At 58.7% G+C, this 16,657-nt stretch overlaps 1 protein-coding gene across 2 annotated transcripts in view; it reads right to left on the reverse strand.

Annotated features, from left to right (window-relative positions):
• Nucleotides 1-7,232: 7,232 nt before the first annotated feature.
• Nucleotides 7,233-16,657, reverse strand: part of ARAP3 (ArfGAP with RhoGAP domain, ankyrin repeat and PH domain 3) — a 53,621-nt gene continuing 44,196 nt past the window's right edge. For both annotated transcript variants that reach the window (XM_084635733.1, XM_084635734.1), the window contains exons 27-34: nt 16,155-16,283; nt 15,216-15,349; nt 14,577-14,659; nt 14,118-14,153; nt 12,277-12,340; nt 12,045-12,182; nt 10,402-10,440; nt 7,233-8,582 (exon numbers count right to left, since the gene is read on the reverse strand). In XM_084635733.1, coding sequence (XP_084491859.1) covers nt 7,968-8,582; nt 10,402-10,440; nt 12,045-12,182; nt 12,277-12,340; nt 14,118-14,153; nt 14,577-14,659; nt 15,216-15,349; nt 16,155-16,283 — 1,238 coding nt within the window. In that variant the 3' untranslated portion in view covers nt 7,233-7,967. The remainder of the gene's footprint in view (nt 8,583-10,401; nt 10,441-12,044; nt 12,183-12,276; nt 12,341-14,117; nt 14,154-14,576; nt 14,660-15,215; nt 15,350-16,154; nt 16,284-16,657) is intronic.

A 16,657-nucleotide genomic window follows, 5' to 3' on the forward strand; every position in this document is an offset into this window, starting at 1 on the left:
GGCTTGCTCCCCAGCTCTGCCCCCAGTGCTTCCTTTGTGACGCAGGGCCCACACCTCGCTCTGCCCCAGCTCTGGGTGAGCTGCACAGAGGGCACCTCCAGCCATGCCACGGGCGCTATCTCAGGAGAGGGAGACAGGGACCAGGAGTAGCACTGACACTGCCTTCCTCTGGGTCCTTGGCTGAGTCCCTTCTCCTTTAAGCGGTGCAGCCCTACCCCATGGGGCTCGGTACCTAATGCACATCAGCCCATCAGTATCCTCAGGCTCTGCACACTCCAGTGAGCTGGACTCACCAGCTGCAGTAGGGTCCTCCTGGTCTCTGGGGGCACACACTGCAAACCGGCAGCATCCTGGACATCCAGATGTGGCTAGGATCAGGGGTGCCCATGCACACATGGGCCCCAGTTACTGAGTCTGGAACTCAGCTCCGCACTGGCTGCTCCCCGCCCCCCCGTCATGTGTCAATGTGGTGCCATGTTGTATTGACTGTGTGGAGCTGCGCTGAGTCGCAGCCAGGGGCACGTGGCCAGCTTGGCGGAGGGGCTGCTGGCCCCAGTTCAGCCTGTTTGGAATCAAGGGGGTAAAATATTCACTGCTGCGATGCTCAGCAGTGGGGTCGTGTTTGCGCTGTCATTAGGTTTCAGAATCCACCCCTATTCAGATGAGGAGGCAGTTCCTCCCACTGGGAGCTGTCTCAGGCTGGCTGCAGACTCAGGCAGACTCCCTGCATCGGCAACACTGGGGTCATGGTTTCGAGGTAACTGCACCCTTGCAAACAGGAGGCTGAGATCCCAGTACAGGTGTCTGCACCCTGGGCCCCTCTCCCGGACGTGTCCATTAGACTAAAGGCAAAGTGATTTTACCCTCACTGTTTTCTGCGTCATAGAATCATAGAATATCAGGGTTGGAAGGGACCCCAGAAGGTCATCTAGTCCAACCCCCTGCTCGAAGCAGGACCAATTCCCAGTTAAATCATCCCAGCCAGGGCTTTGTCAAGCCTGACCTTAAAAACCTCTAAGGAAGGAGATTCTACCACCTCCCTAGGTAACGCATTCCAGTATTTCACCACCCTCTTAGTGAAAAAGTTTTTCCTAATATCCAATCTAAACCTCCCCCACTGCAACTTGAGACCATTACTCCTCGTTCTGTCGTCCTCGTGTGTCTCATGTACAATCCCCAGCTAGCACCTGTCCCCCCCGCCCCCGAGTGAGCCTGGGATAGGGGGAGTTCTTCCTTGGGAGGCTGTCCCTCCCTCACCGCAGGGTGCTCTCAGCTCAGCCCCAGTGTGACCCTGAGACTCCCCCAGGGCTGACCCACACCCACACCTTGACACCAGCTCCATGCCAGTAACTCAGTGACCCACTGCAGCCTGGAGCACCCCCAGTGCTGGAGCACAAACCTCGCTGTGACCCTCCTCTCAGCTCTGGCCCTCGGCTCCTGATGGGACCCTCAACCCCCCGGATATGCCCAGGGTCCCAGATGGGAGTGCACCCACTGGGGCTCCTGCCATGACCGCCATTTCCCTGCTGCGGCCCTGAGGCCCCCGCTGTGCCCCTTTTCAACATCAGTGTCAGCCCCCAGCCCTCTCCCTTCCCCCAGGGCTCCCTGCAGGGTGAGCACTGTCCCATGATGTGGCTCCCAGCTCCCCCCCCCCCCCATCTCCAGCAGGTGGCCAGGGGCCGCTTTCCTGCTGACAGCTGTGTCATCTCAGCCGCTGCCCGTCATAGAAAGCCGAGCACAGGCTTGAGAGCCAGCACAGTGCTGCTTCCCTCAGAGAAACCCCCTTCCTGCGGAGGCATCCCCTCCCTGGGGCTGCCTAGCACTGCAGTAACCGCCAGACTCCTGCCACGGCAGCAGCATTCCCAGACATGACTCCCCCCATGACTCGGCAGGGTTGCTGTGTGCATGTCCGTCTATCTGTCCAGTGGGCTCTGATTTCTCCCAAAGTAGCAGGCACCCACCCCTTTCCTGGCAGGAAGGGCCAGGAATGGCCCACGCTCAGCTATGGGCAGATGCAGGGCCTGAGTATGTGAGCCCCCAGAGCAATACAGAGGCTGTCTTGGCAGTGCATGGACCCTATGTCTGAGGATGCTGCTTGGAGCCATTTCTGTGCTATGAGGAGACCGAACTCCCACTGGGGGAGAAAGGCCTGGACGTTGGCCAGTCGTTCAGAGTCCATGGTGAGAAGCGTGACTTTCCCTGAAGGGCAAAAGAGCAGATGCTCTTCAGTGCTGCATTGCCCCAGCAGGTGTCCCGTGTCCTGCCTGTTTCAGCCCGGCCCTTCTGGAGCTATGGTTGCTCCCTGACCTGGCCTGTGCTCAGGAGTGCAGGGACAGAGTACAGGCACAACTCCGGCAGCACTCTGGGAACCCCACGGTCCTGGGCTCCTGTGTCCATGTGCTGCAGCCTCATCACAACTGCCAGAACAGGGGCTGCAGACAGCTTCTCCTTCCTGCTCAGCCTGGGCCGGGCTTAACCCCTCAGGGCTCTGGCAGAAGGTGTCACTGAGGGCAGAGGCTGGGGAGGTACCTAGGGAACCCCCACCATACACTGCAGCCCCTGTGCACCAGAGCAGCTCCTTCCCCTGCACCATTGCCCCAGGAGGGGAGCTTGCCGCACAGCCAAGGGCCTGCACTCGCCCAGCCTCCTGTCCTTCCAGCTGCATGGCATCTCCCAGCGCATCACAGCCAGCTTAACGCTTGGGGCCAAGTCAGGCTCCTAACCACACAGACAGACACAGTGCTGAGTGCCCACAGCTCAGGCCTTGGCAGCAGGGCTATTGGAGAGCACAATGCCCGGGCAGCCGACAGCTCATACCTCCCCCAGCGCGGTCTGTGGTGAGCGCTGGTGCCAGGCAAACACCCCCAACCCTCTGCTGCTCACCACATGTGGGCCCCAATGCCCTTCTGGCTCCCGCACCCCCTGCTCCCTCCCAGCTCACCACACACCCTGGCGCCCATGCACCAGTCACAGCCTTCCAGCTGCCTCTGCCTGTCATGCCTCACAGCTTGGCTCAGGCCCATGTTGTGCAGCTCAGCCCATGTTGTGGCTCACATGCCCTGGTCACGCCTGTGCAGCTCAGCTCCCATTAGTCGAACCCTCTGCCTGCAAAAAGAGTCTTTATTTGCACTGCAGGTGGAGGGAATGAGTATAAATATCCAGGAACAGGACCGGGGGTCCATCCTCCAGCCTGGTCCTGCCCCAGGCAGCATGTACACGGTCTATACTGACACTATATACACATGCAGAGTTGTGCTGGGCCATGGCATAGCACAGGTCAGCAGGGAGGACTCTTCACTGCCTGGCTGCTCTCTCATCTTGGCTACTGCCCCTAATTCCTCCTCAAGCCCCTCTTCTCAGAAGAGGTGATACCAGTCAGCTCTGTGTTCTTGGGGAACCAGGGTGCAGTATCCAGCCTGTCTGACTCATGAAAGACACCCCCACACACCAGTCTCTGCTTGAACCAAAACTGATCAGAGAAAAGGCTTACAGAGAGCAGTGAAAGGCATTGGGAGACACACCCAGACCTCCCCCCCCCCAACAAGGGTGACAAGATTAAGACATCTCCATTAGCATTCAAAATAAAGAACAGGGACAACACCCCTAGCCTCATCTGCATGAAAGATGGGACAGGGAGACATCCCTATTTGCATACAGAATGGAGAACAGAGAACCACACTGAATTCTGGGACCAGAAAAGCAGGGAAGCACTGCATCATGGGGGAATCTCTGCTCCAGATATTAATGAACCTATGCCTGCAGACACCCAGCTCAGCAGTTATCAGACCAATTCTAGTAATGAATCCTTGATTGATATCCAAAATACTGAAGCAGCCTAGTTGCACTGTGAGCTCCCTGGAAGAAAACACCACCCATAGTCAAGAGTGATCAGCTCCTAAACCCTTACGTCATCAGTTTACCCATAAACAAATCTAGTGTTCTCCCTTGAACCATTGTATTTTCTCTACAAAAACCCTTACCTATGCCTAAGTAAGTGTTCTGATGCATAGACCCAAACTCTGTATCAGTTTCACTGGGATTCCATCTCGTGACTGATCATGCTGGGGGCTCTGCCTGTCTCCAGCACTCAGGACCCTGAGCTACCACCATCACCTGGGAACCCTGACCAGTTAAAGCTCTGTGGAGTGGGTGTGGTCCCTCCCTCCCTTCTCTCTGTTTCCTTTTCTACCTCAGGTATTAACCTTTAATAATGTAACTGTTATGTTGGTTTAGGTTCTCCTTGTGTAGTTATCACTATTATTCAATAAATAACTTTTATGGTTAAGTTGGTTGCTTCTCTCTCGCTCTCTGAACTTTACTCTTGTGTTTTTAGCTTCCCCCATTTACTCTGCAGCAACACTTATTTTACCTAAAGATGCCTGCAGTGCCCAAAATACTGTGAGGTTTGCTCATCAAGTGGGTTACTACCAGTACAATTGTGATGTGAAAGTAGGGATAGAGACATGTTAAACCTGTGGCACATAAGGGTGGCACCTGAAAGTGCTGCTTTGCCCAGCCTATTGAGACCAGAGGCACATAAGGATGACAGCTTGAAAGTGCTGCTTGACCCAGCCCATTGAGTACAGGGACATGTAAGGGGGTCAGCTTGAGAGTGCTGATTGACCCGGTCCGCTCAGACTTGCTCTGTTAGTGTGGGTGTGTGTGCATGCATGTTCATCTGGTTCTAGGGCTAGAAGAACCCAGTCCTGGGGAACCTAGGTTCTGCAGGATAGCTCCATTGGAAGGGGACTTGCAGAAGGAAGGAGTAGAGCTCCATATGAACACACAAGTGACATAAGCAGTACATTAATAGAATTACAGAATCCCCTCCCCCGAAGAGTAACCCTAATAAATGAGCATACCCCAAAGTAATGGGCATATCTGGTAACAGAGGCCCCAACGCTGCTGGGCCCTTCCGAGGGGCACTGCCTCCACCAGCCGGACCTGGGCTCTAGCTACGCAGCAAGAATTGGGATCTTCTTCCATCTCCCCTCCAGTTCTGGACCCCTCATACCATGGGAGGTCAATCCCTCAGTGCAGGAAACTACATGACACGTAGGCATCATGCACATGGGAACCATAAACAGCCATCGCACACCTCCCACACAGCCAGCACAGGTATTGTGCACACTCGAACCATACACAACCATTGCACACCTCCCGCACAGTGGGCACATGCACTGTGCCACAGGAACCACACACAGCCATCGCACACACCTCCCACGCAGATGTAATACACACTGGAGCCACCCAGACAGAAAGACGCACACACCTCCCACGCAGACACCCAGGCACAATACAAGTCTGCAAAAATTCGCCTCGTTCCTGTAATTTAGTTTCTGCTTTTCCCTTCTCAGTGACTTCCCTTTGCTTTGCAGAGCTGGGCTCAGGCACAATCTCCTCCTCCCGCCTCAGTTGCCCTGCCCATGACCCAGGGCAGACTCCAGTCCCATGCCCTCCCGTGGGGGTATCGGAGCTGGCGTGTCCCCCTGCAGTGGGTGCAGTGCTCTGGTGGCAGACACTGCTCTGACTCAGTGCTCAAGGGGCAGAGCTGACTTCTGTATCCCACTAACAAGCACCTGGAGATGTCCCCCTTGCTGCCTTTAGCTGACACTACCTGGCCTAGGCAGGAGAGCTGGAGGAACCCTGGGAGGGCAGTTTGTGATGTTATTGACACAAACTGTGACCGTGTAGACCATTGTTGCAACCAAGATCCTGATATTGTACATGATATGGCACCAAATATTGTACAAAGGTTGTTGAGTGAGGTGTCTATGTCCAGGTTATGATTTGCTGGTTATGATTACACTGTCTGTATCATTTTTGTAGTTAAAGTTATAAGTATATGGACTTTGGGAGATGCCAATCCACATCTGAGCTTTCCTGGGAACGTTCAAACTAACATGTAAACAATGGCATCGGCCTGCAAATTGAGTCATGCATGGACATGTGACTCCAGACTCCATCTTGCTGCTGTGATTTTCCACAGTAAAAACAAAGGGGTGTCCTTAGAATCATAGAATATCAGGGTTGGAAGGGACCCCTGAAGGTCATCTAGTCCAACCCCCTGCTCGAAGCAGGACCAATTCCCAGTTAAATCATCCCAGCCAGGGCTTTGTCAAGCCTGACCTTAAAAACCTCTAAGGAAGGAGATTCTACCACCTCCCTAGGTAACGCATTCCAGTGTTTCACCACCCTCTTAGTGAAAAAGTTTTTCCTAATATCCAATCTAAACCTCCCCCACTGCAACTTGAGACCATTACTCCTCGTTCTGTCATCTGCTACCATTGAGAACAGTCTAGAGCCATCCTCTTTGGAACCCCCTTTCAGGTAGTTGAAAGCAGCTATCAAATCCCCCCTCATTCTTCTCTTCTGCAGGCTAAACAATCCCAGCTCCCTCAGCCTCTCCTCATAAGTCATGTGTTCTAGACCCCTAATCATTTTTGTTGCCCTCCGCTGGACTCTTTCCAATTTATCCACATCCTTCTTGTAGTGTGGGGCCCAAAACTGGACACAGTACTCCAGATGAGGCCTCACCAATGTTGAATAGAGGGGAATGATCACGTCCCTCGATCTGCTCGCTATGCCCCTACTTATACATCCCAAAATGCCATTGGCCTTCTTGGCAACAAGAGCACACTGCTGACTCATATCCAGCTTCTCGTCCACTGTCACCCCTAGGTCCTTTTCCGCAGAACTGCTGCCTAGCCATTCGGTCCCTAGTCTGTAGCGGTGCATTGGGTTCTTCCGTCCTAAGTGCAGGACCCTGCACTTATCCTTATTGAACCTCATCAGATTTCTTTTGGCCCAATCCTCCAATTTGTCTAGGTCCTTCTGTATCCTATCCCTCCCCTCCAGCGTATCTACCACTCTTCCCAGTTTAGTATCATCCGCAAATTTGCTGAGAGTGCAATCCACACCATCCTCCAGATCATTTATGAAGATATTGAACAAAACCGGCCCCAGGACCGACCCTTGGGGCACTCCACTTGATACCGGTTGCCAACTAGACATGGAGCCATTGATCACTACCCGTTGAGCCCGACAATCTAGCCAGCTTTCTACCCACCTTATAGTCCTTCCACAGGCAGAGAATATAAAAGGCCCTGAAAACCTCTCCATCTTCTCTTCAGTCCTGCTTCTGACCTCTGGAGGAACCTTGCTACAAACCAAAGCTCTGAACAAAGGACTGAATGACCCATCCCAGCTGTGGATGCACTCCAGAGACTTGATTTGAAACTGCAGTTTATTCCATCACAGCTACAAGCCTGACCCAAGAACTTTGCCATGACTGTATGTAATTGATTTCATTTAACTAATTCTAGCTCTCATCTATATCTTTTTCCTTTTATAAATAAACCTTTAGATTTTAGATTCTAAAGGACCAGCAACAGCATGATTTGTGGGTAAGATCTGATTTGTCTATTGACATGGGTCTGGGGCTTGGTCTTTTGGGATCGACAGAACTTTTTCTTTTACTGGGATACTGGTTTTCATAACCATTTGTCCCCATAACAAGTGGCACTGGTGGTGATACTGGAAAACTGGAGTGTCTAAGAGAATTGCTTGTGTGACTTGTGGTTAGCCAGTGGGGTAAAACCAAAGTCCTCTCTGTTTGGCTGGTTTGGTGTGCCTTAAAAGTGGAGAAACCCCAGCCTTGGGCTGTAACTGCCCTGCTCTAAGCAGTTTGTCCTGAATTGGTACAGGCTGTAACTGCCCTGCTCTAAGCAGTTTGTCCTGAATTGGTACTCTCAGCAGTGTCCCACCAAAGGCAGCATCGTTACACAGGGCTGGAAGCTTGAATGCTGTGTCCCATCCCGGGGTGGCTCGCTCAGCTCCTCAGGGTTGGGGGAGGCAGGGGCACAGCAGTCAGCCCTGGGAATACCAGGTGGGGAGTGAGGCAGGAGTGTCCAGAGAGGGCTCAGGTATCACAGGATGGAATCTGTGGCTGTCCCTAACACGCACGGTCACGTGACCTGCTGCTCAGGCCCGTCTGCTTGGCACTCGTTCTTCTTGAGGATGATGCTGCTGAGTTCCTGAATGAGTTTCTCATTCATGGGTGATGGCAGCTGGGCACTCCTCTTCCTGGCACCATCCTGCAGGGGCTCGGGGCTGGGAGACAGCTCCAGGGGAAGGGGCAGCAGCGCAGTGTGCGGGTTCCGAGTCCAGTTCTGCTCCCTCCCCACAGCAGGCAGATTGCGGGGCAGCTCCATGTTTCTCTCGAGCGAGGCTGTTTGGGTGGCTCTGAGCCCAGGGGACCTGTCCCACCCCGGGGCCTTTTCAGGCTCCAGGGTCAGGCCCCTTTCAAGGGAAAGTGACTTGGTGAAGTGGGCGCCAGACGCTCTCTGCTCTGGGCTGATGGGCTGGGTGGAGTGAAGTGCTGGGGGCGCAGGCTGCTCTGGGAACAGGACCGGCTTCTTGGATCTGTCCACAGTGGGCACCTGGGAGAGCTCGGCCAGGAGGCCTCCGTCCAGCCCCAGCGGGGCCAGCACTGGGAAGTCGCCCACCTCCTCGTAGACAGGCTCCGTGTCCGCTGCCTCCTCCTGCTGCTCCTCTACCGAGTCCTGGTGCAGCTTCATGGGCTGAGCGAGGGCCAAGGGGAGAGAGGGGAGAGGGCTGGGAACCGTACCCCATGCTTCCTGGGCGAGTCCCCTGCAGTACCCAGCCCTGCCCCAGGGCCAAGCAGCAGGGGGCCCAGACCCAGGGAACACTGCGCAGGACTGATCCCTTCTGGGGGGCAGAGAGAGAGGGCAAGTACCTACAGACCCTCACTGTGCACCAAGCACAGGAGCAGCAGGTGCTGCCAGGGAGCGGGAGCAGGGCCTTTCTGGGATGTCTGCCAGCGGGGAGGCAGGGGGGAGGTGTGAGCCCCCGGTTGCTGCCCCTGCTTCAGGGGGAGCTGCTGGATCCAAGAGGCTCCTGTGCCTGACTCATATCAGAGGGTCTAGCCTCCCCCAGGCCTGGGCTGGCCCTAGGCAGGAGGGGCTTCTGCTGCCACTCTGGGGCCTTCTCAGCCACCAGCTTTGCCTAAGACAAGGCTGGGAGCAGCCAGGGGCTAGGACAAAGGGTGTGCCAGCTGCATCCTCCTCTGCCCCGCCTGACACCACCCTCAGTGCCTGCCCAGCCAGACTTTGCCTGGGTGAAAGGGGTCCGTGGCCAGGCACCCAGAGCAGGGCCTAGACCAAGCCTGAGCTGGAGTGATCAGCTGGATGGATATATTCTGTCCCTGACCTAGGCCCACTGGCTGAGAGTGCTCCCGTTTGTACCCACAGCTGGAGCTGTGCCACCAGGGGCAGCGACCCCAGAGCAGGGGGCAGGATGACAGCAGCCCAGGAACCTGGGGTACAATACGCAGGATGTGCAAGCTAACGCTACCCCTCCCCCCTCCCAGCATGGCTGCTGTCCCCCACTGGCTTGTTCCCTGGGCTGGCTTTCAAGGCAGAGGCAGCTGGTAGACCTTCTGCATCACAGCTCCTGGTGCAGCACAGACCCTATTCAGCACCAACTGGAGCCATTCTGAGTGCCAGGCCCTGCCTCTCCCAGCCCAACTCGGCCACGCTGCCTCCACCCTCCAGCTCCTTCCCAACTTGTCGGGAGACTCCAGCGTGTGGTCGAGACAGAGCACAAAGCCATGCATAACCACCCCCCCATGCCAGCTCTAGCCACCCGCGTGTGGAAGGAGCATGCCGCTCAGACTCCCCTGGCAGCCCTGGGCTGGCAAGATGGGGCCAGCTGACTCCAAACACATGGGGGGAAAGGGGGATGAAAACAGTCCTTTCCTGCTGACACCCCAGATGTGCCCTTGGGGCAACCTGACCTGAGCAGTGACATCACAGCACAGAGCACCTGTGGGGCTCTCAGCAACAGCAGGGAGTGTTGGAACGATGTTAACACCTGCCTGGCGCTCGCTGGATGGGGCTGCATCGCCCATCTCTGGGCTGGGATGCGGCAGCCGTTGGACAGCACATGGTAACAGCCATTTGGGGCAGCAAAGAAAGGGGACTCCCATGCCCAACTGAAGGGGCAGAGGAATCTAGGGAGGCCAAGTGGACTGACCCAGATTCGAATTTGGCCAGGACACCAAAGCTTGAGAGAAAGGGCCTGGGATCTCTAAGGAGTGCAAGTGGCTAGGACCTCCGCTTCCCAGTCCATGCTCCTCAGAGCTAGGTTCCCAGCCCATGCACAGCCTCCGGGCATGGCACTGCACTGGCCATGCCTGGGTCGGCACTGCCAGGAAAGCAGATTGCCCATGGGGTGTAAGCTGAGGCCCTGCAGTGCAATGGAAGCACTGTGACTGCAGCTAATCCAGAGCTCCCCGGGCTACCCTGGGCATGGCACAGCACAGCAAGGCACAAAGCAAAGCACCCTGCGGAAACATGCAGCCCACATGCAGATACTTACAAAGAACATAGACAAAGTCCTTCGCGTATGCAGGCGGCGCTAGAAACAGAGGGAGACGGGGAGAGTAAGCGACTGCCAGTGCAGAGGGGTTGGGCTGCAGGAAAGGGGAAAGCAAACCCCTCACGTGGGGCCAGGCAGGACATACTGCTACGCACAGGGGTGCACGGCTCACTGTGCAGCAGGGCTGGGACCTCTGCACAGACACAGCCTCACCCACAGGCACAGACACAGCCCTGGGGACAGTCCCCCCCTGCAGACACAGCCCTGCAGGCAGCCCCCGCAGAAGCGCCCCCAACCACAGACCTGGCCCCCACTCACTCTATCCCCCCGTCCCTCTGTCACTCACTCTCCCCACCCTCACTCTCTTGCTCGTTTTCACCGGGCTGGCTCAGGGGGTTGGGGTGCGGGAGGACATGAGGGCTCCAGCTGGGGGTGTGGGCTCTGGGGTGGGGCCAGAAATGAGGAGTTCTGGGTGCAAGAAGGGGCTCGAGGCTGAGGCAGTGGGTTGGAATGCAAGAGGGGGTGAGGGCTCCGGCGTGGGGCCAGGGATGAGGGGTTTGGGGTGCAGGACGGGGCTCCCAGATGGCGGGTGGAGCCAGATGGGAGGTGGAGCCGAGGGGGTTTAGAGTACGGGAGGGGGCTCTGAGTGAGGCAAGGGGTTGGGGTGTGGGAGGAGGTATGGGCTCTGGGCTGGGGGTGTGGGCTCTGGGGTGGGGCCAGAAATGAGGGGCTCAGGGTGTGGGAGGGTGCTTCGGGCTGGGGCAGGTGGTTGGAGAGCAGAGGGGGGTTGAGAGCTCTGGCTGGGGATGTGGGCTCTGGGGGGAAGGGGCTGGGGATGAGAGGTTTGGGATGCAGGAGGGTGCTCCGGGCTGGGACTAAGGGGTTTGGGGTGCGGGATGGGCAGTGAGGGCTGCAGCTGGGGGTGTAGGTTCGGGGGCAGGGCCGGAGATGAGGGGAAGAGGGGGAACAGGGCTGGGGCAGGGGGTTGGGGCCTGGGACAGGGTCAGGGGTGCAAGCTCCAGGCAGCGCTTACCTCAAGCAGCTCCCGGAAGCAGCAGCATGTCCCCCGTCCCGCTTCTATGTGGAGGTGTGGCCAGGCAGGGGGGGACACAGGGGGGACATGCTGGCTACTTCCCAGGAGCTGCATGGCATGGACGCTAGCAGGGAGCCTGCCAGCCCCGCTGTGCAGTGCCACCAACCGGACAGTCAACGGCCCGGTCAGCAGTGCTGATCGGAATCACCTGGATCCCTTTTTGACTGGGCATTCTGGTCGAAAACCAGATACCTGGTCACCATAGCCGCCCTCCCCCCACAGACGCGGTCTCACAGGCAGCCTCCCCCCACACTCCGCGAAGACGTGGCCCCACCCACAGACACGGACTCGCCGATAGCAACCCCCCCATGCAGATGCGGCCCCGTCTGCAAACACAGCCCCACCCACACCCTGTCCAGCCCCAGCCCCACTCACACCCAGATCACCCCCTGCCCAGCCCAGCCCAGCTCTCACACCCGCAGCACAGAGAGGCAGCCCTGCACGACGGACACAGACTGCAGCACCCCTGCATGTTTCACTGGTTCTCCCCTGAGGCTGTCTGGAGCTGGGTGGGGGTGTTTGGAGGTGGCGGGTGCTGGCGCTCTCTTACCAGGGTCTGGTTGGCAGAGAGCATGGTGGCATCTGTATTGTCTCCCCGCAGAGGGATCAGGGGCATGGTGCCAAACTTCTGCTTGGCGAGGTCAGAGGAGGAGCGCCGCCGCATGATCACTGGGCGCAGGTCGTCGTGCTGCATGAGAGTGCCAACAAGTCACTGCTTGGTGTTCCCAGCCCCCACCCTGTCCTAGGCCCACTACATGCCTGGCACACCGGCTCTCACCCACCTGAGCCTTCAGAATGCTTGTGGTCCAGTCCCACAGCTCGGCCTGCCCCATGCACGCCAGGTACCTGCAGAGCCAGAGGAGACACTGGCTAGATATTGGGGACCTGGCACCTGCTGCTATCCACAGAGAGAAGTGCTACCCCAGGGCAGCTCGCTGTGATGGCATCAGCCAGCTGCAGGGCTCTGCCCGCCTGGCTCTCAGCTCCCCCAGGGGCTGCCTGAAGATGGGAAGTTCCTCACACAGGGGCCGGGGGCTGGGAGCCCAGCAGGGATCAGCTCACCCCACAGCCCGGGGATCTCTAACTAGCACCAATGCCAGCACCGCCTCCCTTTAGTGCTGAGAACTTTGTGCACAGTCACAATCCCCAGTGTTGTGGCTCCCCCAGTGCACGGCACGGGCATGTGAGGGGAGACAGCTGGCAGCCCAGCCCTGCCCCCCAGACTCTCTGGCTGTGGGGAAGTTACCATTCTCAGCCTTCATGCTGCACAGCCACAGGGGTCACATGCACTGAAGGGGAAAGAAAAAGGAAGTGGCTTGGCTGGTGTCACACAGCCTGCTTGTATCATCCCTAGCAGTACTGCCAGCTACCAGCCCCGAGCTGGACCGGGCCGCTGGGACTGCTGGCTGCTCAGCACCGCTCCAGCAGAGCACAGGGGCAGGGACAGTGCTCTGGGGGCTGGCAGTTGGGGCAAGGGGTGCACAGCTGACCTAGGGATACCGTGTAGAGCAGTGTGCGATGCAATGAGCTCATGGAGGTAGTGGGAACATGCCATCAGGACCACGCGCCCTGGCAGGCTCACTGGGTGGGGATCCAGACTGTGAGAAAAGACCAGGGGATGGACAAGCATCTGGCCCATCACAGGGGATGGGCTGGGGCCAGCAGACTCTAGACTGGAACCGGGGGTGCGGGAGGCCACGTGCTGGGCGCTCTTAAAGGTGCAGTGCATGGTGGGCCCTAGAGCCCCAGAGCAAGTCTGGACAGTCTGGAAAAATCAAGTGGGGTGAAATCAAGCAGTGAATTCAGGGACAGAGGCCGGTGCACACACGTGTGTATGCAGCACAGGGAGCAGGGGCCAGTGGGGGAGAGTGGAGCGCAGGGAGCAGGCAGTGTCCATGCTGCTGATGCTCTGCAGTCTGTGCCCCCAGGATGGGCAGCTAGTGGCTCTGGCAGAACCTGGCTGCCCATGCAGTCAGTCAGGGCTTGCTTATTTCCAGGCTCAGTAGGTGTGCTGAAGGCCCCGTGCCCAGCTGGGGCCAGGGAAATCAGCAAACAGAGGGTGTGAGTGCACGCATACACACAAACAAAAGATGTCTGCGCACCCAAGCAGGGGTTGTGCACGCACATAGACACCCACAGGGCATCACACACAAAGGATGTATGTGCACACAGGGTACACGCACAGAGGGCACATGCGCACACACACACACGTGCAGGTGCAGCAGAATGTTTGAAGCAGAGACACAATTTGCTTTCCCATTTTCGGGGGTCTATGCAACTTCCCTGCCAAGGTCCCTCTGCTTCCGCTCCAACAGCTGGGGCTGCCAGCCCAGCCTGCAGCCTCAATAACCACTGGGGCCTGGTGAGAGCCAGACACTCCCACTGCCGCACCCTCCTGTGCGCAAGCCTGGTCTGTGCTGTGACTCCATGTCACTGCGCCCCTGCCTGGGTGCTCTCAGCTTCCAGCTCCCCAAGTCAGATTCCTGACCCCTACTTGCCAGGGCTGGGGGAAGGGGGATCCCAATGGCCTGACTAGAGCTGGGGATGCCGAGCAGCAGGCCATGGCTACAGGGACCCTGGCGTCCTGCGTCCCTGGGGCGAGGGGACCGCACGAGATACTCACAGCTGCTGCTTGTCCAGGATCAGAGTGAATCCCCACCTAGAGCAGAGGGACACAAGGCACAGTCAGGCCATGGCAGGTGCTAGAGCCAGAGCTCAGTTGTGGGGCGGGGTTTGAACTGGGGGTTGCAGTGTCTGAGCTGGGGCAGACTGGCAGGTCCCTACCAGGTGGGTTCTGGAGCTGAGGCTTGGGGCACTGCAGCTGGGCGATGGGATTAGAGCTCGCCTAGCACAAGGGGGGTTGAATCAGGGCTCCACCTGGTGGAGGTTACGCCCTGAGCTGTAGGACAAGTCTGGGGTAGGGTTAGGGGTAGCGCCAGGCAAACGGGCCCAGGAAGCGGGGGTGCTGGCAGAGGCTAGGCACAGTGCTGGGGCCGGCTCTGGGCAGAGGGTGCGGGGAGGTTACCGTCAGGGCAGGTGTTACCGCTCAAAAGGCTCCTGCACCCCGGAGCCCAACTCTTACTGGGACGGCGGCTTCAGCTTCTTCCGAATCCCCATGTAAACCTTGGCCATGTCGAGGGGCCACTCCCGCTCCGGCCGGGCACTCTGGGAAGCGAGAGCCAGACAGACAATCAGCCCTGCCCATGGACACTCCCCATCCCCCCAGCCCAGCCCTGCCCTGCCCTCCCCTCCCCTGGCCCCACCCTGCCCTCCCCTTTCTGCCAGCTCCCCTCCACCAGCCCTGCACTCACTCTCTGCCAGCACCTCTCCCACACTAGCCCAGCCCTTCCAGCCTTGCTGGCACCCCTCTCTTCCTCTCTCTGAGGCCTCCTATCCGCACCTGCCCCAGGGATGTGACAGGGCCCCAAGACTTGGGGTGTGTGAGGGGCACAGAGAGAATCCAGAACCTTCCCCTGACACGAGCTGGTCGAACGGCCGCCCCTCAGAGCCTGGTCTGGCAGCCCCTCCCCCCGGACTGCACGCCCCATTCCTGTGGCTGGAGGCAGGGCAGGCGTTGGCCTGGCTGCCCAATCTCTGGGAGAGCTTTCCACCACAGGAGAGGGGGGCCCTGATCCCAGGGGCCGTGGCAGGCCCGCTCCTAGCCCAGCACTGACCATGTGTCTGGGCTGCCCCGGAGGGCCAGGTCTGGGTCCTGCTTTACCCTTTTCTCCTTCAGCAGCAGCAGCTTGTGATCCTGGATGACGAAGTATCGCTCCTGAAACTTGCAGCCCAGGAGTTTGGGGGGCTCCTCCCGACACTTCAGCACCCCACACTTGGGGCTCTTGCGCTTGGCACCTGCACGAAAGGGGAGAACAAGAGGGTGAGGAATATCCTGGGCACCCAGAGAGAGGGCCTGGGCAGGGCAGGAGCAGGCTGGGGATGGGGATTAGGAGCGCAAGGGGTTGGGGGGGGTGTCAGACAATAGTGGGGGGCAAACAGTAGGAGCGGGGGGGGGTGTCAGACAATAGGAGCAGAGGCTGGGGGAAGGGGGATCCCGAGGCCCTGGGATCAAGGCCCCCCTCGCCCTGGCTCTGTCCCCCTGGTTTCCCTGAGGGAGTCGCTGGTTCACAGCCCTGGCTGGCTCTGAGCGTCACTAACAGGACAAGTCTTTTTTCACCTCCAGGGTGTGAGGACTGGCCCAGCCTGGGGCCGTGGCATCACAGCTCACTCAGCGGCCTGTGCACTCCCAGCCTGCAGCCTAAGTCACACAACAGGCACTGACTGCCCCCCTGCAGGCAGCCTCAGCACAGGCCACAGACTGTGCGGGCCATGGGGACCAGCCAGTGCCACTGTTCTGGGTCCCATGGCTGGGCTGGGCCAGGCCAGGGCCAAGGGTCAGAGCCATGGGCAAGGAAGGGCCTGACAGAGGCCATGGGCAGGGGGATCTGTGGCCAAGCCGGGCTGGGGCCATGGTCAGGGGAAGCTGGGGCCAGGGCCAGACCCGGACTGGGGCCATGGGCAGGGGGAGCTGGGGCCAGGGCTGGACTGGAGCCATGGGCAGCAGGAGCTGGCCTTGCTGCATGTGCTGCACTCTATTCTGCAGGAATGGCCATGGGCTCATGCAGGGCCTTGCAGCCCAGACATGGCAGGTGGCGCTTACCTGTGAAGAGACAGCTGCCTTCTCCAATGGGAACCTTCCTCACCAACAGGTAGGCGGTACTGGGCTCAGGCAGCTTACACCACTGCAGAGCCTGCTCCAGGACCTTCTCCTTGGGGTGTAGGGGGCGCTCTAGTGAGAGGAAAGGAGGCCGTTTGCACCCCGGGCAGCAGAGGAACTGCCCTGGGCCCTGAGGCCAGGGAGGGTCCAGCTCCCTCAGCAGGGCCAGGCCCACCACAGCTCAGACAGGGCCGGTGCTGCCCTGCTGTGCCAGGGCGCGGGGCTGTCAGAAGGCGTGGGCACCCCCTGCCTCCACAGCATCTGGGGCTGTGTAGGCAGGGAGAGGGGATCCAAAGTGTGAGCGCTGCATGGATGGAATGGTCCAACCTTCCTCCCCTCACAGTTCAATGGGCCTCCGCCCAGCATCCGCCCCCAATGGTAAACGACCACCCCCATTCCCATGGAGAAGTGCTGTCCCCATTCAGCCCCCACTCCAATAACGAAAG

This window comes from Lepidochelys olivacea (assembly GCF_965140295.1).
Source record: "Lepidochelys olivacea isolate rLepOli2 genome assembly, chromosome: 8".
NCBI classification, from domain to species: Eukaryota; Metazoa; Chordata; order Testudines; family Cheloniidae; genus Lepidochelys; species Lepidochelys olivacea.